At 36.5% G+C, this 25,375-nt stretch overlaps 1 protein-coding gene and 2 non-coding genes across 5 annotated transcripts in view; all 3 read left to right on the plus strand.

Moving 5' to 3' along the window:
• Positions 1–77: 77 nt before the first annotated feature.
• Positions 78–25,375, plus strand: part of SF3B3 (splicing factor 3b subunit 3) — a 44,061-nt gene continuing 18,763 nt past the window's right edge. Inside the window, exons 1-11 of one of the 3 annotated variants that reach the window (XM_010960958.3) lie at positions 78–207; positions 981–1,118; positions 2,043–2,369; positions 3,061–3,233; positions 4,233–4,374; positions 6,820–6,932; positions 9,149–9,286; positions 10,161–10,264; positions 17,412–17,577; positions 19,992–20,087; positions 22,324–22,396. In XM_010960958.3, coding sequence (XP_010959260.1) covers positions 1,049–1,118; positions 2,043–2,369; positions 3,061–3,233; positions 4,233–4,374; positions 6,820–6,932; positions 9,149–9,286; positions 10,161–10,264; positions 17,412–17,577; positions 19,992–20,087; positions 22,324–22,396 — 1,402 coding nt within the window. In that variant the 5' untranslated portion in view covers positions 78–207; positions 981–1,048. Of the gene's footprint in view, positions 208–299; positions 319–980; positions 1,119–2,042; positions 2,370–3,060; positions 3,234–4,232; positions 4,375–6,819; positions 6,933–9,148; positions 9,287–10,160; positions 10,265–17,411; positions 17,578–19,991; positions 20,088–22,323; positions 22,397–24,332; positions 24,361–25,375 lie in introns of those variants that run through there. The other 2 variants (XM_045521472.2, XM_045521477.2) reach the window with 2 other exon arrangements.
• Positions 2,665–2,742, plus strand: LOC123618688 (small nucleolar RNA SNORD111). Its single transcript, XR_006727144.1, has one exon. It is a non-coding gene; the product is annotated as a small nucleolar RNA SNORD111 (small nucleolar RNA).
• On the plus strand, positions 8,804–8,895 carry LOC123618687 (small nucleolar RNA SNORD111). Its single transcript, XR_006727143.1, has one exon. It is a non-coding gene; the product is annotated as a small nucleolar RNA SNORD111 (small nucleolar RNA).

The following is a 25,375-nucleotide window of genomic DNA, read 5'->3' on the forward strand; positions in this document are numbered from 1 at the left end:
TGTGGCGTGGAAGCCAAATAGAAGCGTTAAAAAATTATATATACATTCTTCAGGCGCCGGTCGGGGACTTTTTCCGTCGCGCGCCAACCGGAAGGTTTCTGTCTTAGGACTTAATGGCGGACGCCGGCAGAGTGGCACTGGCGGTTGCCTAGGTCTTAAAGGAACTCAGAATCTGTAGGATATCTACTCCATCCTCCCGGCTGCAGGGTAAAGAAACAGCTTCCCTGCTTCCCTGAGTCCAGGGAGGCGGAAAGCGGCCATGTAGGAGGGTGCGCCGAGGCTTTGGTAGGGGTTTTTGAGGCAGCTTAGGCCCGAGAGGTACGGGCAAAGGACGAGGAGGTGGTGGAGGGGAATGTTTGGGGCGGCTTTAGGGAATCGTCTCCCGCTTCTGTTCACAGTGTGGGAACAAGGCCTAGCTCAAAATAAGCGTTCTAGAGACTGCATAGGTTTTAGACCCTGAGGGAGGTTTGAGAAGGGGCAGGAGAGACCCCCCTCCCCCGGAGAAAGTAAACGACACACTGACGGTAAGGTGGAAAGGTCGAGAGTGTTAAACGTGTAAACGAAAACAGCTTTTAGAACCACGGCCTTGTTTTGTATTTGTGTTTTGGTACTTGGGCAAGTTATTTCCTTCTCTGATCCTCAGTTTTATCATTTGCAGAGTGGGGACAATATCTGTCTTGAAGACTTTGCGGAGTTTAAATACGGTGGTGTTCTTTTGGCCCTTGGAGAAGGGGTGGAGGGCAATCACCGGCTCATCTATAAAACTAGTGTAATATTGAGTGCTTAATAGGTTTCTTGTGAGAAAAGCAGAGTAAATGGCATTAGTACCTGGCAAATAGAAGGCACTAATTATAAATATGTTGTTCCTCTTACTCTATTGATTCTACTGCCTTTATCCAGAAGTTCCCATACAAGAATAAAAATGTCTGTTAAAATAACATTTTCACAGCTGATGTTTTTCTGCTTTTATGTACTCTTAGATTGCTTTGACTTGATAGAACTAAGACCTGGATTGTGGAGTTGTGGGTGACTCAGTGTTAATGCGACCATGTTCCTGTACAATTTGACCTTGCAGCGAGCCACTGGCATCAGCTTTGCCATTCATGGCAACTTCTCTGGTAAGTCCTTCAGTTACTGAGTTTAATTTTTTTTTTAACATTTTTTAATATTACTAGGTTTATGCTTCAACTTGCTTTTCAAAATGTAAACTTTTATTTCTAAAACAAATTACAGGGAAGAAATTTTAATCATCAGACAGTGCAATGGATATAGATAGGATAAGAAGCCATTTAGGCATTAGTGAATACCTGTGCTAGGGCAGTGAGGATAGAAAGAAAGAAGAATATGAGTTTGCAGCCTGAGTGGCAGAGAAAATGACAGTAACATTTATAGCAGGTTACTTGAGACCAGAGAAGGTGTTTGGCAAAGGAGGAACTTAGTTATTTTAAATATTTAGTTTAAAGTTGATGACAGCTTACCCATGTGGAATTATATAGCAGGGAGAAATCTGGACAAGTTGGCTGTTACGTATTTGTAGGTGCTGACTGCAGTTATGAAAGCAAGTGAATTTTTTAGGAGTGAGTTTAGAAGTAAACATAATACATTATGAGATGGCAGTGTTAAAAATTCTGTGAGATCCAATATCAAAGTTCACAAAAAGTTAATACGATTTCTTAGAACAGTACCCTTAAAGGTGGGCTACACGGAGCATATGGAAATTTTAAATTTTATGAAGCTAAACAATCTGTGTTAACGTTTATAGGCAACTCCTAATTATGCAGATCGAGGACAAATCTTAGAAAAATAAAAAGGAAGTTAAATACCATATAGCTTGTGACCATTTTGGAAAGTTTTTCTTTGATACCACTGTTAGATGATTTAAATTCTAGGAAAATTACCTTTTAAAGTAGAATAAATTAACTTAAAATACTAAGCCCCCAACTCATTTAATTATATTTATCTTTAGTGTCATTTTGATCCATCCAGATTACTTTTTGGACTAGTTCTTACTGTTCATGATCTTTATTTTTTGTGTAATTTAGGAACCAAACAACAAGAAATTGTTGTTTCCCGGGGGAAGATCTTGGAGTTGCTTCGCCCTGACCCCAACACTGGCAAAGTACACACTCTACTAACTGTGGAAGTATTTGGTGTTATTCGTTCACTCATGGCTTTTAGGCTGACGGGTGGCACAAAAGACTACATTGTGGTTGGCAGTGACTCAGGTCGGATTGTTATCCTAGAATACCAGCCATCTAAGAACATGTTTGAAAAAATTCACCAAGAAACCTTTGGCAAGAGTGGATGCCGCCGCATTGTTCCTGGCCAGTTCTTAGCTGTGGATCCCAAAGGGCGAGCAGTTATGATTAGTGAGTGCCTTTTTCTGTTGACTCTTTGACTCTTATAGAAGCTCAGTTTAGAATAACAATGTTGTGTTCTTGTCACTGTGCCAAGAAATTACTCAACCGGGTGAAGTTTGGATTATTTTGGATTAACTCCTTAACTTAAAGCTGCTTTTCCTTTTAAAACAATGGGGAGAGTTACAGCACACTTTTTTTTTACTTATCTAGGTGGAAATAGATGTTTTTCCAATTCTTTCTCTGTAGCAAAAAGACTACACTGAAAGATTTTTTATTATTAGACAATGAATATGGTTGCTTTCATCAGCCTGAAGTGATGAGTCACATTCATGTCTCTTCTCTGATAAATCTCTTGAAGAAAATTGTGTATCTGATCAGGCTTCCAGAGGGCAACCCTCTCTGACCAGTCACAAAATCATTAGATCTAGTTCAGAGAATAAAACTGGCAATTTTATGAATTGTTTAGTTTGTCATAAAAAGTTTTGAAGAGTTAGGATATTAAGATCCCTATTAGGAAGAATAGGTAAAATTACGCTCTTGTCTACTTTAATGAGAGCAAAATCCTAAGTTAATACATTTGTAGAGTTAGTGCTGGGTATTAATGATTTTTCAGAAAATAATCGTGATGTGAATCTAGCTTTTCTGCAGCCCCTCTTTTCATTATCTGGAGTCTTTTTTTATGTTTTGTCACCAACAACAGGTGCTATTGAGAAACAGAAATTGGTGTATATCTTGAACAGAGATGCTGCAGCCCGGCTTACCATTTCTTCTCCCCTGGAGGCCCACAAAGCAAACACTTTAGTGTATCATGTTGTTGGAGTAGATGTGGGATTTGAAAATCCAATGTTTGCTTGTCTGGAAATGGATTATGAGGTAATGGAGGAGTATCCATCTCTCTTTGTTTTTCTCCTCTCCCCCTCTTTCCTCCTCTCCCCCTCTCTCCTTTGGGTTTCTTCCACTCACCTTGGTGCTTTCCTGAGATTTTCTTCATTGTACATGTCTTTTAGCTTACTTGCTCACAAGTTTTTTCTGTATTCAAATGCTCTACTGAAGTACTTTGGAATGTTTCAGGGTTTACCTGACTATATAATAGCACTTTGTTCTGATTTGAACAATCTCCCTTTGGAAATGGTATTTACTGGGGAAAGATGCCCAAAAAGAAGATGAAACTGTATTTGGGATATTTTGTCACTGGGAGGTAGTGAAGAGTGGGGCATACCATTTTTCCCCTTGAATGAAAGGCAGTATTCTCTAGTAGAGCTAACCTTGGTCCCAGAAATAGAAGATCTGGGGTTTTGCTCCCATCCTGCCATTACTCAGTAGTATGAACTTTGCAAACCATTTGTTATCTGTGGACCTCTCCTTCCTTATTTGTTAAGTAGAGGAATCCTGATGCCCTTTTCAGCCCTAAAAGTTTTTTATTAAAAAAAAATTTTTTTTTGAAGTACAGTTTACTGTGTCAATTTCTGGTGTTCATACATGTATTCTTTTTCATTATTTTTCATTATGGTTTAGTACAAGATAATGCATATAGTTTCCTGTGCTATACAGAAGAAACTTTTTGTTTATCTATTTTATATGTACTACTTAATATTTGCAAATCTCAAATTCCCAATTTATCCCTTCCCACCCTGTTTTTCTCTGATAACCATGAGATTGTTTACTACGTCTGTGAGTCTGTTTCTGTTTTGTAGATAAGTTCACTGGTGTCTTTCTTTTTTTAGATTCCACTATGAGTCATATATGGTATTTTTCTTTCTCCTTCTGGCTTAGAATGACAGCTTCCAGGTCCATCCATGTTGCTGCAAATGTCAATCCTAAAAGTTTGATTTTATGGTACTGATTAATCTTTATGCCACTGTTAATCTATAGGAAGCAGACAATGATCCAACTGGGGAAGCAGCAGCTAATACCCAGCAGACACTTACTTTCTATGAGTTAGACCTTGGTTTAAATCATGTGGTCCGAAAATACAGTGAACCTTTAGAAGAACATGGCAACTTCCTTATTACAGGTACTTTTCTCAGAATTGCTCTGTACCATATTGCTTGGTCCACTTTATGCCCAAACTTAGGAGGCTTTACTTAATAGGCTTTGAAAACTAATCCATTTGTAGTAAACCCGAGTGCCTTTTGGCTAGGTTAGACATTCATACAGTGGTTTAACTTTTATCTTCTAGTCGGGGCAGGGAAGAAAGAGCAGTCAGCTTGAAATATGGATTACTGTCGGTTGCTTTGGTGTCTTGACTGTAGTCAGTCTTTCATTCTAACTAAAATCAAAACCTGGTCTGTGAAAAGACCATTATGGACAAACCCAATAATATAAAACTGTTCATGAATTTGAAAACCTAGATGAAATAGAAAATTAAAAAATTTTTTTTTAATTTTTACTTATTTTTTTGGTGGGGGGAGGTAATCAGGTTTATTATATATTTAATGGAGGAACTGGGGACTGAACCCAGGACCTCGTGCATGCTAGGCATGCACCCTCCACTGAGCTATACCCTCCCCATGAAATAGAAGTAGTTTTGAAAACTGTTACCCAAATTGATCCAAGAAAAAATTGAGAACCTGAATAGACCATCATTTCTGAAAAAAATTGGATTAGTAGTAAAAAGTTTCTTTCCCTGGGGAGGGTATAGCTCAAATGGGAGAGCACATACTTAGTATGCAGGAGGTCCTGGGTTCAATTCCCTGTACCTCCTGTAAAAATAAATAAACCTAGTTACCTCCCCCGCAAAAATTAAAAAAAAAAAATTAAAAAAAAAAAGAAACTAGGAAAAAAAATGTTTCTTTCCCTTAGAAGATTTAAGGTCCAGAGTTTTCAGGGACCTTAAATTTCTCCAGAGATTAGAAAAAGAATAAAAGCTTTTGTACCACTTTAGGAGCGTAATGTAACTTTAGTACCAAAAGAGGAAGGATTGTAATGAGAAAAATTTGCGGGCTGCTTATACTTATGACCATAGGGAATGAAAATCTTAAGTTTTAGTAAATCGAATTCAGGAGTGTTTTATATGCATCATAACAAAGTAAGATTTTCGTAGGAGCTCAGAGATGTTCACCATTAACAATCAGTATCAGTTGAAAAGACTAAAGGAGAACAACTATATTTGTGGTTATCTAAATTTCATCAGGCTTGGGTAAGTGATTCAGTCCCTTTTGTTTCAAGTCATTTGTGTTGGGATTGATGTTTTAAATGAAATATGTGTGTTGTTGGTGGAGGATTTTGGAGAAGAATGATACAAGACAGCACTAGTCTTTAAGCATTAAACCTTAGGAAGAGACTGCATATTAAGCAGAAGAATTAAAAAAAACAGATTCTCGTTACTTGCTGTTACATATTACTTTGCTTTTCACTTATGAGAGTTTCATTCATTAAACAGATTTTTGCTGAGCCTCTACAGTCAATATGTGCAGAGTCAGTCTACTGGGCTTTGGGACTGCAGTGGTGAAAAAATATTTGTGGTGTCTCCCATGTAAGATTGAGTGTAGCAGTGAACACATACTAGTAATAAAAAAATTGCCAGAGTGTACCAAATGCCATGACAGTGTAAAGGAGGGGTCCCTAACCTAGGGAAAGGAAGAGAATGGGTTAGAGAAAGCTTTTCAAAGAAGTGCTCTCAGCTGAGACCTGAAAACTAGTTAGGAGTTAGCTAGGTGCAGTGGAGGTGGAAGAATTTCTGTTGTGGGCAAAGGGAACAGGATACACAAAGTCCCTAATGCAGGAAAAAACATGGTTCACTGAACTGAAAGCTCATTGTGATTGGATCATTAGAGCTAAAGGGCTTGGGTAGAGGTAGTGGTGGGGAGGGAGCTACTGAGGGATTTTAAGCAGGAGAATAACGACATGTTAAAGGTGAACATTTTAGAAAGATCACTTACATTTTGGTAACGGAATGGAGGAGATTAAGACTTAAGTCAGGAGACTGGTCAGAAGCTGTTTCACTAAACCAGGAGAGATTCACAGCATAAAGACTGCTAAGGAGTTAGAATCAATGGAATTCTATTCAATGTCAGAGGAGAGAGAATTGAAAGATGATAACCTGGATTCTGTTTTGGTCTGTTGGTCAATTGTAGTGTTCTTTAAGGTGGAGAACCCAGGAGATAGAGTAGGTTTGGGAAGGAACTTGGTGCTTGTTTATGAATACATTCGCTTTCAAGCTGCTATGGAATATCCATGTCAGTGTCCAGTAGGCAGCTGGATTATAGGTCTGAGAACTGAGTTCTGAGCTTGGAGCTAAACATTTAGATGCTTTATCAGTTACCAGGACAGGCTGAGATCACTACCAAACTGTGCTCCATTCTTCCCTAGCATAACTATCAGGGAAAAGAAACACCGTGTTCCTCACCGTCAGGCACACTGTACCTTTAAGTTGTGCTGAAGGAGAGAAGGGATGGAAAGCTAAATTGTAATTCGTGGTTATGTCAAATCATTGCTGAATTTCATTTTATCTTGACAGTTCCCGGAGGGTCAGATGGTCCAAGTGGAGTGCTGATCTGCTCTGAAAACTATATCACCTACAAGAACTTTGGTGACCAACCGGATATCCGCTGTCCAATTCCCAGGAGACGGGTAAGATCTTTGTTTGCCATAAGAGAAAATAAATTTTGTCTTTGTGAAGTGAACTTGATTTTGTAATTATAGTGTAGTTTCTTACATTATCTGTTTAAGAAGTTTTAGTTTCTTTGTAAATGTTTTTAATAAAGCCAGTAAAATACTTCAGTAAAAACAAAATAAAATCTTCGAGAAAGGAAGTTAAAAATCAACACAATTTTATGTTGTACACCTAAAACTGATGTTGTAAATCAGTTGTACTTCAGTTAAAAAAAAAACCAACACAATTTCCATTTTTGAAGATCCTGTGGACACTATCAGTTTGAAATTCTGAAAGTTTATAGTTTGAAGAAGCCAGGCATATTCGTTGGAGATAAGTTGTCTTTCATTTTGTTTGTCTTCCCCCTGCCCCCCACCCCCTGCTCCTTTGCCCTATTCCAACATACAGAAAAATTAAAAGAGAACAGTGGATTCTTGTATGCCTTTCACTTAGTTTCACCAATTAATATTGCTTTGGTTACATTTGTGTTTTCTTATATGCCTCTGTACTTTAGGCAAAACCATTTGAAAGTAAGTTGCAGGCATCATGACACGTCAAGATGTAGCATCTAAGAATGAGGAAATTTTCCTGCATATCCATACTATTAATATTGTGCCCATGAAATTTACTATTTTGAATAATATGATTTTCTTACATACAGTTCATATACCAGTTTCTCTCATCTCTCAAAGTTTTCTTATGTCTACCTTTTGTCTCCTTAAATTTAGAGTATTTTTTCTCACCTTTGTTTTTGGTCTTTTATGATATGGACATTTTTTAAGAGTCTGGGCTAATTTTTTTGTAATTTGTTCCATAATCTTTTTCTACTTGATTATATCCATGTTAATGTTTTCAATAGAATTACTACTCAGGTGATTATATGTATTTCTTACTACATCACATTAGGGGCATATAATGTTGGTTTGATTCATTATTGGTGATGCTGAATTGATCACTTTATTAAGATGGTGCCTGCCCACCTCCCTTCATTGTAAAGGTACCTTTTCCTTTTTGGGATTGGTATGGAAACTGGTGGTGAACTTTGAGGCTGTGTAAATATCTTTTTCCCCAAAATCTTTTCACACAGTGCTTATTCCCTCAGTCATTTACCACACTGTTGGTTGATGGTGGTGTTTATTGCTTTTAATTTTATGTTTACCCTGGAAATTATTAAGCATACAATTGGCCCTCTGTATCTGCAGTTAGCATCTGTGGATATGGAGGGCTGACTATTCCTTTTACCACCTCATTTTGTATAGCATCCATGGATTTTGGTATCATTGGGGGCTCCTTGAACCAGTCCCCTGCAGATACCGAGGGGTGATTGTATGTATAATGAACTTCTGTGGATCCATCTTCAGCAGTTATGAACAGCACATGGCTAATCCTGCTTGATCTCTGCTTCTTCAATCTCTCTTCTCACCCTGGATGATTTATCTTTTTAATATTAAGTTATAGGTCCTGGGGTTAAATGTTTTAGGACTTAGTTTGTCTACTACATGGCATCCGAGTAAGAGTCCATTAATTTTAGAAAATCTGATAAGATTAGCAAGTTAAATTCTTAGTAAGGGGTGGGAAGTAATTCAATTTAGTTTACTAGAAATTTATTGAGCACCTGACCCAAGTGCTGTACTTGGCTTTGGGTCTACAAAGGAGTACAAAACATGTTTTTCCCTCAAAGGGCTTACTCTGAGAGAAGTACAAAATGCTGGATACATTAAAAGAAAAAAAAAAATCTAGCCAAGGGGGATGCCTTTTAGGAATCAGGGAAGTTGATACAGAATAGGAAAAAAAAATTGAACTGATGATGGATGGTATTGTTGTGGACATGTTAAGAGTCTTTTATTCACAGCCTGAAATGATGGTTGTTTACATTTCATGTCTCTTCTCTTGACATTTTTCTTTGGAGATAGTTCTTACCTTATTGATCTGATCAGGCTGTAGAGTGAAGTTGTGGCTTTTTTTTTTTTTTTTTTTTAACCCAGGCTTATGTATCTATAGTAGACAAGGATTTTTGGTTATTGTGTTTTAGTCTTGTGATTGGTAGGCTGCTCTGGGTCAAAGCTTGTATGGAGAGGTTTCAGGTGCCTTTAGGCCCTGGGTGGCCTGTATGGTCCTTGTTGGTAAGATGCTGAATTCCAGAAATAAGAAATACTCATTTCTAAGATGTTGGTTGTGTATTTGACTTTGCTAGAATGACCTGGATGACCCTGAAAGAGGAATGATTTTTGTCTGCTCTGCCACCCATAAGACCAAATCGATGTTCTTCTTTTTGGCCCAAACAGAGCAGGGAGATATCTTTAAGATTACTTTGGAGACAGATGAAGATATGGTAAGTTGACCATAGCTGAAGGGGGAAAAAAATGAAAAAAGCCCATTTGTTATGGTTAGTTTAGTTTGATAACTTCCTACAATTTCATTCTAATTTTAATATAACATTTAAAAACTGGTAAGTACATTTAAGGTTTACAAAGTGGTTCTATAAACCGTTTGTTCATTGCATCTACTCATTGAGGTAGAAAGGACAGTTTATACTTTACACATTAAAAAAATTGAAACAGAATGCCTTAAAAAGTGGTTGTGTAAGGTGTTAAGGCTTTTAACATGTTGATTGCCACATCACCCAAATCTGGGTGACAGTTGTGTTTCCTCAGGGGTACCCAATCCACAGTGGGGAATCAACGTGTAAAGCTTGGAACTGGTATATGAATGTAGGTTTTCCCACTCTGGTTTAAGAGATTTCTGGTCTGATAGTCTCACATATAATATGAGACTGGATAATGCTACTTTTACTGAATAGCAAGAGAAAGCTCTCCATGTCTAATGAAAACTGGTAATACACATGGTCTTCTACTTCTTTCATTCCATGGAGGAACTCTGAATACAGGGCAATTTAATAGATACCTGTTTAGTTCAAGAGTTGGCAAGCTTTTTTTGTAAAGGCCAGGTAGTGAACATTATCAGCTTTTGTAGGCTGTGTGGTTGTCTCAGCTGCTCATCTCTGCTATTATGACACAAAAGCAGCGATAGGCAGTATGTAAACGAATGGGCATGCCAGGTCTGCAGGCTGTAGTTTGCTGACCTGTGGTATGGATATGAAGGACAGTACTTTATTTGCTGCTTTAAGCTATCATAATACTGGGCTACCTTCCGTGAGCTAGCTTCACTTGCCTACACACTAGAATCTTTTTCTCCTTTTATTCTAGGTTACTGAGATCCGGCTCAAGTATTTTGATACTGTGCCTGTTGCTGCTGCCATGTGTGTGCTTAAAACAGGCTTCCTTTTTGTAGCATCAGAATTTGGAAATCAGTAAGTAATACTTTTATTACCCTGTTTCACCCTGGTTACTATAAAAGTTGATGGGAGGGAGATGTAGCTCCCAGGCCACTGAGCTTTCCCCAGGAATGTTTTAGTTTCTTCAAAAAAAGTTTTGCCCTCTGTTCCCTTTTACATTTTTTCTCTTGATGTCTTCCTCTGCTTCAGTGGCTTCAATCAATACCTGTGGGTAGCTGCAAAAAATAGCCTTAGAAGTGATCTCTTGATTTTTGCTGAACATTTCATTAAATGTTTGTTGAACTGCTTAGTATCAAATAGATGTTACACAAACACTTCTCTTACATAAATCTGCAGTTGAAGCTCATTGGTACCCACAGCTTCCCAGCCACATCACCAACCCTCCCAACCTCACCGTTTCTGTTAATGTCTGATGGGCCAGTTCTAGCAACTTGAGTGTAAAAATCTCAGTTTTTGCTGTCCTCCACAACTTTCAGTTGAATGCTAAGTTCTGCTTTTACTTCTGTATACCTTTTTTGTGGTTCTAGTCTGAGTTAGTTCCCTAGTTTTTTTATTGCTATGTATTCTTTCCTATAAAACTCAACCTTTATAGAGTCATCTCATTAAGCAGATAAGACACAACTTTGCTGAAATAATTTCCACATCCCTGTTTTACAATCTCTGATGGCTTTTCATTGACAAATACATTACATCTGACCTCTAGCTAAAGTCTGTGTAAACCACTTGTCTAAAGCTATTTCTTCATAATGAAAATGAAGGTGTTGTCTAGGATTCTGGGATTGTATGCCATTTCTCCTTATCTTTAACATGCCTTTTGTTCATCCTCATTGATTTTATTCCAACTGTCCTGTTATTACTCCTTTTCCCAATTTATAGCTGTTTTGTTGCACTTTTCACATTAAGTCTGTTATGTCTGTTTTTAATCCATTTCTATTTTTTTAGTTTTTTTCTTAAGGAATTTTCATTGTCGAAAAGTCAGAACGTGTATGTAAGCAAAAATGTCACCTATAATCCTTCTACCCAAAGATATTTTTGTGTACCCTTCTGAAGTGTATATATATTTAAATGTTTTTACAGCAATACAACTATGCACTATATATTTTTTTGTAACTTGCTTTTAAAATATAGTAATAAATGATAAATATTTTTCTATACCAATAAACAGATCTTTAACATCATTTACTTTTTGGTAGCATCTTTTTGTCCTCCACTTTTTTGTGGTAAAATGTATATAACAAAATTTGCTATTTTAACCATTTTTAACTTTAATTTGGTAGCATTGATTACATTTACAGTGTTGTGTAGTCATCACTGCCATTTTCCCAAACTTTTTCATCACTTCAAACAGAAACTCTGTACTGATTAGGGAATGATTCCCCATTCCTGTTTCCTAGCTCCTAGTAACCTAAGTGGAATGGTACAACATTTGCTCTTTCCTGTCTGACTTATTTTTCTTAGCTTATATCATAATATTTTCAGGGTTCATGTGTAGCATTATCAGCACTTTATTTTTTATCTTTGAATAATAATCTACTGTATGTCTACCACATTTTGTTTATCTGTTAATGAACACTTGGATTCTTTCCACCTTTTGCCTATTGTGAAAATGCTGCATTGGACATTAGTCTGCAAATTTATCTGTTTGAGTCTTTTTTAAATTTGTTTGGCTATGTATCCAAGAGTGGAATTGCTGGGTCATATGTGGAACTGCTGAGCTTTTCTATAGCCACTGTGCCATTCTACATTTCTAGTATGTGAGGGTTCCAGTATCTCCATATCCTCAGCAACGATTGTTATTTTTTCACTTTTTTGGTTATAGGCAATAGATGTGAAGTGGTATTTCTTTGTGGTTTTGATTTGCGTTTCACCTGGGATTAGTGATGTTGAGTATCTTTTCATGTGCTAATTGGTCATTTGTTTACCTTTGGAGAAATGTTTAAGTTTTTTACTTGGGTGGTTTGTCTTTTTTTTTATTTGCAAGAGTTTTTTTTAATATTCTGAGTATTAATCTGTTATCAGATTCATGGTTTGCAAATATGTTTTCCTATTCTGTAGTTGTCTTCATTTTCTTGATAATGTTTTTTGATGCACTAAAGTTTTTAATTTGATGAAGTTCAGTTTATCCTTTTTTCCTTTGTTCCTTGTGCTTTTTGTATTCTAAGAATCCATTGCTAAATTCAAGGGTATGAAGATTTACCCCTGTTTTCTTCTCAGGGTTTTATGAATTTATTTTTTATGATTAGGTTGTTGATCCGCTTTTTAAAATTGAACTGTAGTTGATTTACAGTATTGTGTTTCACATTTTTTCATTTCAGATTTTTTTCCATTACAGATTATTATAAGATATTGAATATAATTCTCTGTGCTATACAGTAAATTCTTGTTCTTTATTTTATATATAGTACTATGTATGTATTAACTCCATACTGCTAATTTATTCTCTGCCCCTTTCCCTTTTGGTAAACTGTAAGTTTATTTTCTGTATCTGAGTCTGCTGCTGCTTTTTTCTTTTTTCTTTTTTTTTTTTGTTTGGTAGTATAGTCAGTTTACAATGTTGCATCAATTTCTGGTATATCATATAATGTTTCAGTCATGTATATTTGTTTTCATGTTTTTCATTTTAGGTTACTATTGTTCTTTTTAAAATAAGTTCATTTGTGCTTTTAGATTCCACATGTAAGTGATATCAGATAATATTTGTCTTTCTCTGTCTGGCTTCACTTAGTATGATAATCTCTAGGTCCATCCATGTTGCTGCAAATGGCAGTATTTCATTCTTTTTATGGCTGCGTTATATTTGTGTGTGTGTGTGTATGTGTGTGTGTGTGTGTATGTGTATGCATTTGCATGCGCATGCGCACATCCACACCACATCTTTATCCATTCAACTGTCAATGGACACTTAGGTTACTTTCATGTCTTAGCTATTGTAGATAGTGCTGCTATGAACATTGGTGTGCATGAGTTAAAATTTTTATAGGGTGCTAAGTAGCAGTTTAAGTTCATGTGGAAATCAGTTGTCCTAACATTATTTGTTGAATGTACATCATTTTTAATGCCTATACAATATTCCATTATGTGGGCATGAGTTAATTTACTTAAATAAGCTTTTATTTGTTGTTAAATAGACTTAAGGATATGGTTGCTAGATTGAAGAGTACACGTTTTCAAAGTTTTTGACACATTGCTTAATTACTAAAAGTTTTTGCTGATTTATGTTTTGCAGCAGGGTATGTTGTCTATTTTGCTTCATATTGTCGACACTAGGAATATATATATATATATTTCAAGCTTTGCTAATTTGGTAAAATTTTTGTTTAATAAAAAGATTGGACTTTTTTCATTTATTTGCCTAGCAGTATATCTTCTGTTAATTGCTTAATCCTATCTCTGTGTAATTTCCTATACTATCCTTTAGTCAGGGACATTTTGGGAGAGGCAGTATAGCCTACCGTAAACTCTGAAGTCACACTGCCTGGATTACAATCTTGGTTTTATGTTTTCTAGCAGTATGTCTCAATTTTCTCCTTTATCAAGTGGGGATAATAATAATGTATATCTTACTGGATTTCGTGGGTATTTAATACAAATGTCAGATACTAAAAAGTACTTTTATTGTGGGAGCATTCAGTAAATGTTGATTACTCCCGTTCTTGTTATTTTACTCTGGAATGTAGAAAGTTTTGGAGAGTGAATAAAGAGCAAATAAGTAATAAAAACTACTCATAATCCTAGGATTCCAGAATAGTCACTTTAACATTTTGTTGTTATCTACTTCCATTATCTTTACTTTCTAACATGTATATGTAGTTTTAGTTTAGAGAACTGAAACATTCTATAAAAAACTATTAGTTTACTTTTTCAAAAAAGCAGTACATCTTAAAAAAAACTTTCTGTATCAATGAGTCTTTATTTTTCACTTAAAATTTTTATTTTCTTTTTTCATTATGGAAATTTTCTAACAGGCACAAAGGAAGAGAGAATAGTATAATTAATGAATAACACTATTCAGTATAACTGCATGTGCCCATCACTCAGCTTCAACAAAGGCCAACCCATGACAAATCTTACTTTATTTACACCTCCCGAAAATAATAATAGTTTATTAATATAATCAAATGGCCAGTTAATATTCAGATTTCTCTATTGTCTCAATATTTCTCCAGTTGATCTGTTCAGATCAGAATATTAGCAAGACCCATACATTGCATTTGGTGTACAGTATACATTTTTACCAGCTACATAATATTTTATGGCTATATCCCCTATTGCTGGGTATTTAGGTGGTTTGTACTTCTGCTATTATAAACAGTGCTAAAATGGACTTTGTGGGTATATCTTGGCACATTAGCTGAATAAAGCCATAGTTAAAATTCCTGTATGTGGGGTGAGATTTTGATAGGAATGCCAAATTGTCTTTCAAAAGATGGTATCATTTTACATTCCCACCAACAGTGTGAGGAACCTTTTTTCTTTTCGGTACATGACAAAGGGAGAGTTAATAAGCTTTTGAAAATCATTGAATAAAAATGAGCAGTTCAGTCAATAGAAAAATGGTTACAGGATTTGAGCATGCTTTTCACAGTAAAAGACATACCAGTGGTCTATAGGTATAATATGTAAAAAGATTTTTAAGCTCATTCATAATTGAAGGAATGCCAATCAAAAGAGGGTACCATTTTTTTCATCTAGTAGATTGGCAGACATTAAAAACTTACATAATAACCTGTACTGATAAGGCTATAGCTGCAGACATAAGGTATTATCTTCTTGCCCATTACCTTGTGCAGATAGTGTGTTTGCTAGGATTTACACATCCCTATAGTCTATAAAGTCTTCTAAAAGTTTTTAATACAGACAGTGATTTCTTTTGTTCTGAAGAATAGTGGTGTACATTTGTTGAGTACTTGTCTGTATGTATCAGGCACTGTTCTGAATGCTTTTCTTATATTGTCTTATCTTGGGTTCTCCTGTAAGCAAAGCCTGAGAAAAGGACTAAGGTGCCAGGTAGATTACTGGGAGGTAATTGCAGGAAGCAAGAGTGAGAGATCAGTGGGGAGAGGTAGGGAAAGAAGACAAGCCAGTATTAAGGGTGTGTTGCCAAGGTTCCTGCTGTGGGCTATGGAAACTGGCTTCTGTCAAGACCTGCTGAGAAGCATGCAGAATGCCTCTGAAATTGGCCGCCTGGAGGTTAACACCAGCTCCTCTCCCTCCTGGGTTGAAAGTTACTCCTGGGGGCATGATCTCTCCTGCACCTTCTGTTGCTCAGGCATCCTCTCCTGGAATAGATGTTTTGGGGCAGAGGCCAGAAAGCTTACAATGCACAGATGGGATATTTATCAGAGTGAGATGGGTTTGAGCTTGTGAGAAATTAGCCATTACTGCTGCTGCTGAAATCTAGAAGACTTAAGAGTGGTGATTTGGGATATCAGAAACATGTACTATGGGTGTTAACTGATAAGGCAACCTGTTCATCAAACACTTAATTGACCGTTTACTATGTTCTAAGCACTTTACAAATATTAATGAGTAACATACTCTATAACAGTGTTGTTATCCCATTTATAGTTTAGGGAACTGGTGTCACAGAATTTAAGAAATTTGATCACACAACTAAATCTGACTAAAACCTAGACCACCTGGTTCCAAAGTTCCTGCTCTGAAGCATAGCACTATAGTCATGGAAACTGATTCAACCAGAGCAACCTTTCCTGTGATAGAGATAGTGAACCCAGCATCCTTTTGGTTATCTAGCAGTTACTAGACAGGGAAGGTATCTTTGACAGGTGATCTTTATCATCTGTATATAGACACCTTGCCTGAATAAGGAGTTTGTATTACTTAACTTTTTATATTCTGTCTTCTCGATGCATTTGTAAATCGTTCAAGGATAACAACTACTTGCTTTTCCATAATTTAGCATAGAATCTGATGGGTTTACCAAAGTTAAATGCTGATGTTTATTTGGCTTATTTGAGACCCTGATTTAATCATTTATCCTGCTCCTAAAAAGCTACATTCGGTTGTTCAAAGTGCTTTGTATTGAAAGTTTGCTATATTACTTAAAGAATAAACATGACCAGCAGCAGTGTAGTGTTTTATTTTAATTGAGCTGCTTCCCACAAGTAGGCTCATTGCATACTCAGTTTGTGATGGTATATTGTTACAGATTATCTACTCCTAAATTCCTTTCTCTCTCTCTTTCTCTCTCTCTTTTGTGTGTGTGTGTGTGTGTGTGTTTTGTGTTTGAATCAGTTTATAGAGCCAGAGGACAGACAGAAAAGCAAGATGATTTTGTTGCTTATTATTTCTGGATATGTTTATGTTTCGTTGTTAGGAATAATATTATCTGCATACTTTTACAAAGTCATCAGTGTTTTTTTTGTTAGATTTGGCCTGGTTAATGGTTAAAATGGGAAGTGGTTATAGATTTTCTTTGGATTTCCTTTATCCATATTTCATTTTATTTGACAAAAATTGTTCTTATTAGATGCGATGTAATGCTCTAAGTACTCATTGAATTCTATAGGGAAGTATTGTTCAATTTTGCAAACAAGGCAAATGAGGCACAGAGAGATAAAGTAATAACACAACTGAGGGGCAGAACTAGGATTCAAATCCAGGCACTCTAGTAGAGGCTCAGTGCTTTTTAACCACTGTATGCTGTAACTTCTTGTCACTGTACCAGTTTGAATTCAATAGTCTTACATTTTTTGCCCCTGCTCTTAAGTAGAAAAGCTCACTCAGATAAGCAGAGATTTCAAACTATAGATGCTGACTCAGCATAAAGTGATTTATGAGCATTATCTGGATGGCAAACATCTTCAGACAGAAAATTTTTTAAAAATGCTATTTGCTTTTTTTCTTCCAGTTGTGTTGAGATATAATTGACATACATGGGTGTAAGTTTAAGGTGTGCAACATAATGATTTGACTTACATACGTCATGAAATGATTACTGCAGTAGGTTTAGTGAACATCCATCATCTCATTTGGTATAACATTAAAGAAATAGAAAAAAAATTTTTTTCCCTTGCGTTGAGAACTCTTCGGATTTATTGTCTTTTGACAGCTTCCATATATAGCATATTAGTGTTAATTATACTTATCATGTTGTACATAAGACAAAGCATTTTAACTAAAGTCTTTTGCTTTTCCCCAGTTACTTATATCAAATTGCACATCTTGGAGATGATGATGAAGAACCTGAGTTTTCATCTGCCATGCCTCTGGAAGAAGGAGACACATTCTTCTTTCAGCCAAGACCACTCAAAAACCTTGTGCTGGTTGATGAGTTGGACAGCCTCTCTCCCATTTTGTTTTGCCAGGTGTGGGTCTTTTCAGTCACTATAATGAGCAGTGCCAGCCAGCTGTTTTTTAATCTGAATGAATTTAAAGTTTTAACTCCAATTAAATTAAGGTCTAGTTTAAGAGTTAGGTTTAGCAGCATGTCTGTGGAATTGCCAGTGTTAAGGGTGAAGCAGCTAAATGTATTTGGGTGATTAAAAACCATCACATAAATCCTAGGGCTTAATTTTTTTTTTATTATAAAAGTCTTGTTTTATAAAAATTCAGATTGTACAAAGCTAAAAAAAAAAAAAAAATCCTGGGCCATGGTGAAAGATTTGGATTCTTTTATTGGGAAGCCCAGCCCATCTCTGTTCTGCTTCCCTTTGAAGCTGTTCCCATTGGCCTTGTTGAATGGAATTTCACCTTTTTTAGAACTTTGACTGAGGTACACCTCTAGCAGTTGGCATATAAAGCCCTGAATTAGAGATTTTTTTCAAACATGTTTTATCTTTCGAAGAATATTAGGTCTTAAAAATCAGGAGTCATGAATTTTTGTATCCTCTAAAGACAGTGGCAAGCTGAGTTGAGTGCACAGTAAATATTTGTTGGCTCAATAACGCGGGCAGTAATTAAATATTCCTCACTCGTGATTAGAGTTTCATTCTGTGCTTTCTCCAGAGAAGTTCTAAACGCATGTTACTTGACACAAAAATGTTAACTGAGGCTCTCCTTGTTAAATTGACTTCTCAGTTAATGACCACGGACCAATAAATCTTTTGTTAGAGGGGGAAAAAAAAGAAAAGAAAAAATCCTACCCCCAGTCTTTTCAACCCTCCATTGCACCAATCCTTCACCATTAACAGCTTCCAGTGATTGTTTCCAGGCATTTTCTCTGCACCTATAAGTATGTGTGTTTTTCTTTTTAACGTAGTGCCCTCATCACGGGATTCTGAAATAGACCTTTTATCACTGAAGAGTCTATGAATTCCTATATTTATCTCATTTTAACACTCATTTCCTCCTTAAAATACTCCAGAGACACTAGGATCATTCAGTAACAGAACCTTTTTAGGAACCCAGGGTGGCCCAGGATGGGGATTTTTGTCTCCCACTGCTGGTGTTCAAGTGTAACAGGAATTTTATCAGGTCAGTGTATCCTGGATTCCTTGGGTTCCAGTGATCATTAGGTACCACCTGACCTTGTCTAGATGATTATACTTTCAGTAAGAGAGAGTTTTGCTAACTGTGTGCTGGGGACTGAGGTCGGCAATCAGTCACTCTTCCTGGCAAAATGAACAGTTCTGAAATTAACTGCTTTTCCTTCTTCCTGGGAAAGGGTTAGTTCTAAGGGCAGTAGAAAATAAGTATGAGTAATTCCTAATTGGGTTATTAGTAATTTTTTTTTTCTGTTTTCATTGGAATTTGAGGAAATAATTGTGTAAATAGTTTGTAGATCAAGAATAAAATGAACAGGAAGTTCAGGTATCTTTAGCAGTACTGTAAGCATTTTTTGCTACGTATCTCTACTAGCCTGATGAGTCATCTGGATCCCCTCTCTGAATAATATTTTTAAATGTATATAGTAATAAACCCGATTGTCAAGATAGCAAGTAATTTTTTAGGTTGTGAAAAATTAATATATGTGCTTCTGTAATGGGCTTTAAAATAACAAGATGCTTTTGAAATAGGTGAGTTAAGTTTTTTTTTTTTAAGAAATCAGTGTGAAGGCTGTATACGCTCACAAGCCGCTTGTTCATCCATGTTACAGTAGGCGGCACTGCCTTACAGGCAGTCAAAAATTTTCATTTGAGTTGTACAGCTTGACAAAATTACAAATACAAATAACTGACCTCTAATAGTACTGGAAAGCAGCTAGATGTCTGGGTTACTAGTACAAGAACACATGGCTTCCCCATTTGGTGGCAAACAACCAGGTGCAAAGTTACCCATTAGTTGATCAGACAAATCATAAGAACATCTGTAGATAGGGTAACTGTGATCATGTGCATTCTAAAATGCAGGTCTAAAAAATACAATTTTGAAGTAGTGATGAGAGAAGTGATAATTGGCGGTATCTGTAAACTTTAATGTTGGTGACAGAGTCACAGATAATGATCATATAGTTTATTATCTGTATTTTTAGTTGGAAGGAAACACCAAAGTTTTACTTTGTTATATAACAGCTTCACTTACTGTAAAAAAAAAATACTTCATTAACTCAAGAAGCAATATAAGCCTCTTTTTGTTGGTAAAACTTGCTTCAGACTGGCTTGCTTTTTGGAATGTTGGGTCTTTTTCATTTCATATCCCCAGAAACTGTAGCAATATTTACAGCCTAATATACTAAAAAGCCTACCTACTAAAAAGTGGTTTGTCTCCCTGAGAATAATCAGGTTTGGGTGCGGAGAATTATCACAAGCAGACATTTTCCCCCCTAACTTTCTCCTTGCAGATAGCTGATCTGGCCAATGAAGACACTCCACAGCTGTATGTGGCCTGTGGTAGGGGACCCCGGTCATCTCTGAGAGTCTTAAGGCATGGACTTGAGGTAAGATTGAAATTTCTAGATCATCTGCAGAGTTCGGAGGGAAGCATTGATAACGCAACCTTTGGCTTTATTCTGATGAGATTAAAAATGTATTTAATGTTTCTGTGAAACAATGTTTTCTTCCTCCCTTATTTCCATACAGTTTAGAGTGTACATTTCCTATTCTTATCATGTTGGCACAGTGGGCATATTTGAAAAATTCGGCAAATGGAGATAAAAGGGGAAAAACACCTTTATTAGTTCTAGGTTCATGGCAATTTCATTAGGAAATCTGCATGGCACGTTTTACTCTCTTTACTTTTAGGTCTTAATTCAAAGTTTTTAGATACTTATATTTTTAACTGTTAATACTGTGTATATATTTTTGTATCTTACTTAATTTATTCCTTATTACTGTGTACTCTAAAGTTATACTATTTTTAATGTTTTTGCAATAAACCTCCATAGTAGGTGGGTCGTAATTTATTTAATGAATCCTTTATTGTTGGACTTCCTGGGTGATATGAACACCTAAAAAATATGGACAAAATTATCTTCTCAGATCCCATAACCTCTTCTCATCATGGTTCTAGTGTTGATGCCTTTTAGCAAGTGCCCTGGACTTGATTTTGTTAGGAGTGAAATAAAGCTTCCTGTGACAGTTTGCTTTTAGAGCTTGGGGTCGGCAAATTCCAGGCTCTTAGAGGCCTACTGCCTATTTTTGTTAATTTTTATTGGAACACTGGCAAGATGACCTCAGTTTTGAATTCTGGCTCTACTACTACTAAATAGCTATCACTAAGCTTTTGTTTCCTCTTCTGTAAAATGGGCTTAATAACAGCACCTGCCTTAAAGGATTGTTGTGTGAATTAAATGAGAACGTATAGGAAGCAGTTACCAAGGTTTGGCATATGGTAACTGTTCAATATTCAATAAGTGTTAGCTATTGATATTGCTGTTCAAAAACATTTTAACTCTGCCAAAATGAATATTTTGGCATTCATCAGATCACCCAATTTTCAATGATTCGAATGCGGTTGAGACCAGTAGTTCTTGATTGGTTACTGCTCATTGGATCCTGTTGAGTAGCTGATGAATGAAAGCAAGTACTCAACACAAAAAATACATACATGCATTTACAGAAAATTTTGTGTACGGTATAAAAGATAAAGGATTCAATTAAGAATCATTGTTTTGGAGCCCCTGCCCCCTCTCACTTTTTCCTAATTCTATAAAAAAAAGTCTTTGTTATATATAAAAAATATTTTCAAATTCTTGAATATTGCTGTGTTCCTTTATGTCTGTTTGTTGAACCTTGTTGTCTAGCTAGATTATGGTCTCAGTTGAGCAGGGACACTGTCAGATACTACATTCAGTGTATAGACTGTAGTATACCTGACATTTACATTTTATTGATGATGAAGCTTTCTAGGGTTCTCCTGTACCATGATCAGGTACTCCTATTATTACATCAGTAAACCAGCGAAAGAGTAATACCTTTCACATATGTACTTGAGTTCTTCCTATAAAAGGTACAGTGTTTTAGGCTGCTTATTTTTTTTGTCTCTAGATCATTTAAGAAATATTCAATAAAATTTTTATTTTAGAATGGTTTTGGATTTACAGAAGAATTACAAGGACAGTATAGGACAGTTCATGTGTAACCCACACCCAGTTTTCCCCTCTAGATCATTTGAGTTCTTGTTTAAGAACCAGTAGGACATTCAGAGGATTCTTGACTCTGACCTTAAGGAGTGTAAAAATCTAGTAGGAAGGACAAAACAGTTCCTCAGATCACTTTTTATATAAGTATCCTAAGAGGTGGTGATTGTGATTTCTGTAAGAGCTTATAGAAGGAAGAGGAGATGACTGCCAGCCAAGAGGATAAGGGAAGATTTTTCCTAAAGGATGTAACATTTGAATTGTTCTGTGAAGAGAGTTGGAATTTGGCCTTATGGGAGTGAGAGAAAGAAATGGGATGCTAACTTAAAAGGCCTGTTTCATTCCCACATGCTCACTTTTTTGTGTGGGTTTGGATGCAACAACTATCCTATTGCTGCTTGTTGAAGTCTTACGGGGATTGCTAATACCTCTTGCATTTTGGTTCTTACGTACTTTCTGACTGGATGGTTCCATTCTTTTAATTTAGTATATACAGTGTGATTCCTGCCATATTGGAACTGTATTAGCTTGTGTAGTTGTGAGCAAGGAGCTGAGTTTCATACTCACTGGATATGTGGTTTGTCTCTTCTGTCAGGTATCAGAAATGGCTGTCTCAGAGCTACCTGGTAACCCCAATGCTGTCTGGACAGTGCGTCGGCACATTGAAGGTAAGCAGTCCTTTCCTAACAGTCGAAATGAGGGTCTGGGTGCCATTGACAATAGAAGGCTTAAGAAGCTGCATTCATAATACTTCTATATCACTTCATCTAGCACCATATACTAGAATCTGGCCCAATACCATGTTTTTGAGGCTCTTGCAGTCAGGATGCCTTCAGTAACTATTTGTACACATGGATAATGGGTGTGTAGGGTGGCTGTTAATATTCAGTACCTATATACTTTAGTATCATAGATAGAGCTATTTCTGCCATGTGTCATGTTCTTTGACTATATCATCTTTAAGATATTATTTCCATCTGTAAGAGGTATGGTATAGAGGTGAAGTTTTTGCTGCTTCATTTTTCTTCAACCATGTTTTCTCTTGTGCTGAAATCACAGTGAATTGAGGGTGTTACTCTATGTATTAAGAGATTTTGTAAAGCTTAGTCAGTCCTGCTCAGTGGATGAGTATGTGCTTAAGGAAAGCAGAGACTGATTGAATGGAATCAGAATTTTAGAGTGAGTGGAAAAGAAGGGATGGAGGAAAGAGGAAATCTGAGTTCCTGAATACAAATGGTCACCTCATCCTAAAAATTTGAAAGTTATGTGAAAATGAGTAGTAGTGCAACAACAGGAAAGTCTTGTGACAACTGAATATCAGTCCCTTAGAAATAAAATTCAATTCTCATTTTCTGTTTAATTCTTTGGGGTTGTAGGTCATTTCTACTCCTAGACTTTATTTTTCTCTTATTCCCTCAGGAATGTGGGACTGGCCAGTATACAAAGCTTTTTCAAGAAAGCAGCTGGAAATCTTTCTGATATTTAGATGTTTTGGTTGTATGGAACAAATTAAGGGAGTTAGGAAATGTGTAGGAGGGAAACCTATTAGTAGAATACACATTTTCATGGATTTTGTTTTCATGTAGGGATTGGAATCCAATCTGAGTTCAATAAAAAGAAAAAAGTGAATAGGAAATTAGTTTCGTTTAAGCTGAGAAGAAGATAATTATTAGATGCTTGGTTTTGAAAGATTTCCCCATTTTGCATAATGTCTTCATAAAGAAACTGGTCAGTGTTGATGTTCACGTTTGGCTTGGTGGCTGGTTGGTTGATAGTAAGGGTCTTGAAAACTTTGCTTAAACTGAAGTAGAAAGAACCTTTGAGATAAAACCTAATGTGTTCCTCTTTTTTGTTTGTTTTTAATTATTAAACTTTATTGTAAAATAGATTTGTATTTGAAGAAAAGTTACCCCTCATTTTTACGAAGAAGGCAGAAAATCACAGGGGTTGACTGTCCCAAGATAGCACACCTAGGTGATAGAGACTGAAAGCCCTGTCTCCTGAATCCCCATCCACTGCTCCTTTGACTAACCTTGCAATGGGAGTCTGGGTCCTGCTGGTGTTCTTGGATAAGTTTAGTATTCTTCAGCCTGCTGTCTTTCGAGTGTCTACCTTGTACTCAGAGTAATTAAGATAGGATCCCCACTGTTAAGAGTACTTGCCATCTAAAAAAGAAGACAAGTATACAAAACTTTTGTGTGTTCTGATGTGATGAGAGGCATGTTGCCAGGAAGGGTTAGAGAAGAGGGAACAGACGTGTTTAAGAATCAGGAAAGGGTTTTGGGATGATGTTTGATAAGTTAGTGATAAGCAGTATGTTGCATGATGGAATTTGTAGCTGAAAAGTTTTCTCCTCTAAATACCAAAATCTAGGGAATAATTACAACCTGATAAGTTTTACTCTTTAGAAACTATAATTTGGGCAGTCATCCACAAAACCAGGTCAGGTTCTTTCTCTTTATTCTCTTTTCAGATACCCTAAGTTACTGTTGAGTGAACATTCCACATGTCCACACATGCTGCAGTCTTCCAGGCAACTACTAACTTTGGCTGGTACTTGGTGATGCACACTACCAATACCAAGCCTTTTTTTCTCTTCCACAGGTGGCTGTGAAGGTGCTGATCACCACAGGTGTGTACCTATTGCCAGGGTCTACCATGGGGTCTTAGAGTTTACCCAGGGAGAGGGAACTGCACAAAATATTGAGGCTGCCCTGATAACATCTCTCAGAGGGTAACTTTGCAGTTGGCTGTCCATGTGCACTAGGTGCACACCCATCTTTGAGTAGTCTGAGGCAGGAATCAGCTTCTCTTACTTTCTCCCACAGGATGTGAAACATAATCAGTTTGTCTTTCATTACTTCGAAAGAGCTGTAGCTAGAAAACCTTAACTTTATACTCCCTTGGAGTTTCTGTATGTTCCAGGTGTAGTGACTGAAAGATTAGGCCCTGGAGAAAGTCCCCCTTTTTCTCTTTTTCTTTTGAGTATAATCAGGACTGTGCTGAGGCAAGACAAGGACTGAGTAGTCTGAATATAAAGTGAAAATGAGATATTGGAGGCCTAAATTATCTGGATGATCACTCCCTTTACCATTTGGAGTGGGCTGTTTGTTGAGTTTGAGATACTAAGGTAGTGGAAAGAGAATAAAGCATTCCCTCTTCTGTGGGCTGCTTACACATTGCTCAGACAGATGGAAGTCCTGTTTAACAGACAAAGATATATCCTCATACACTGATAGATTCTTCACTGAGGTATGAACTCATGTTCTTTTAGATGAAACTTGCAGCCTCTGGAAGAAGACAACATAGATACTCATAGTTCACAGTCCATCGAGCATCTTTATTTTTATGAGCAATTTGGGACCTTGGGTCAAAGAGAAGATAAGGAACTTAAGCAGCCCTTTTCCTCATTCCCCCCATTCTCTACATACAAGTTTAAAATGTATGATTTTGGTTTTTTTTTTTTTGTTTTTTTTTTTTTGTTTTTTTCCCTGGATGCCCTCCTTTCCTCTTAACTGCAAGAAGAGGCCAGAATCTTGGCCAGTTAGAGCCCTTTGTTGTTTGGCTTTAATTTGCTTTGGCAGAGCTTTTTAAGATACTAGGTTTCAGTGTTGAGAATGTGGGAAAGGACACAATATTCATATAAC

Source organism: Camelus bactrianus, chromosome 9 (genome assembly GCF_048773025.1).
Source record: "Camelus bactrianus isolate YW-2024 breed Bactrian camel chromosome 9, ASM4877302v1, whole genome shotgun sequence".
NCBI classification, from domain to species: Eukaryota; Metazoa; Chordata; class Mammalia; order Artiodactyla; family Camelidae; genus Camelus; species Camelus bactrianus.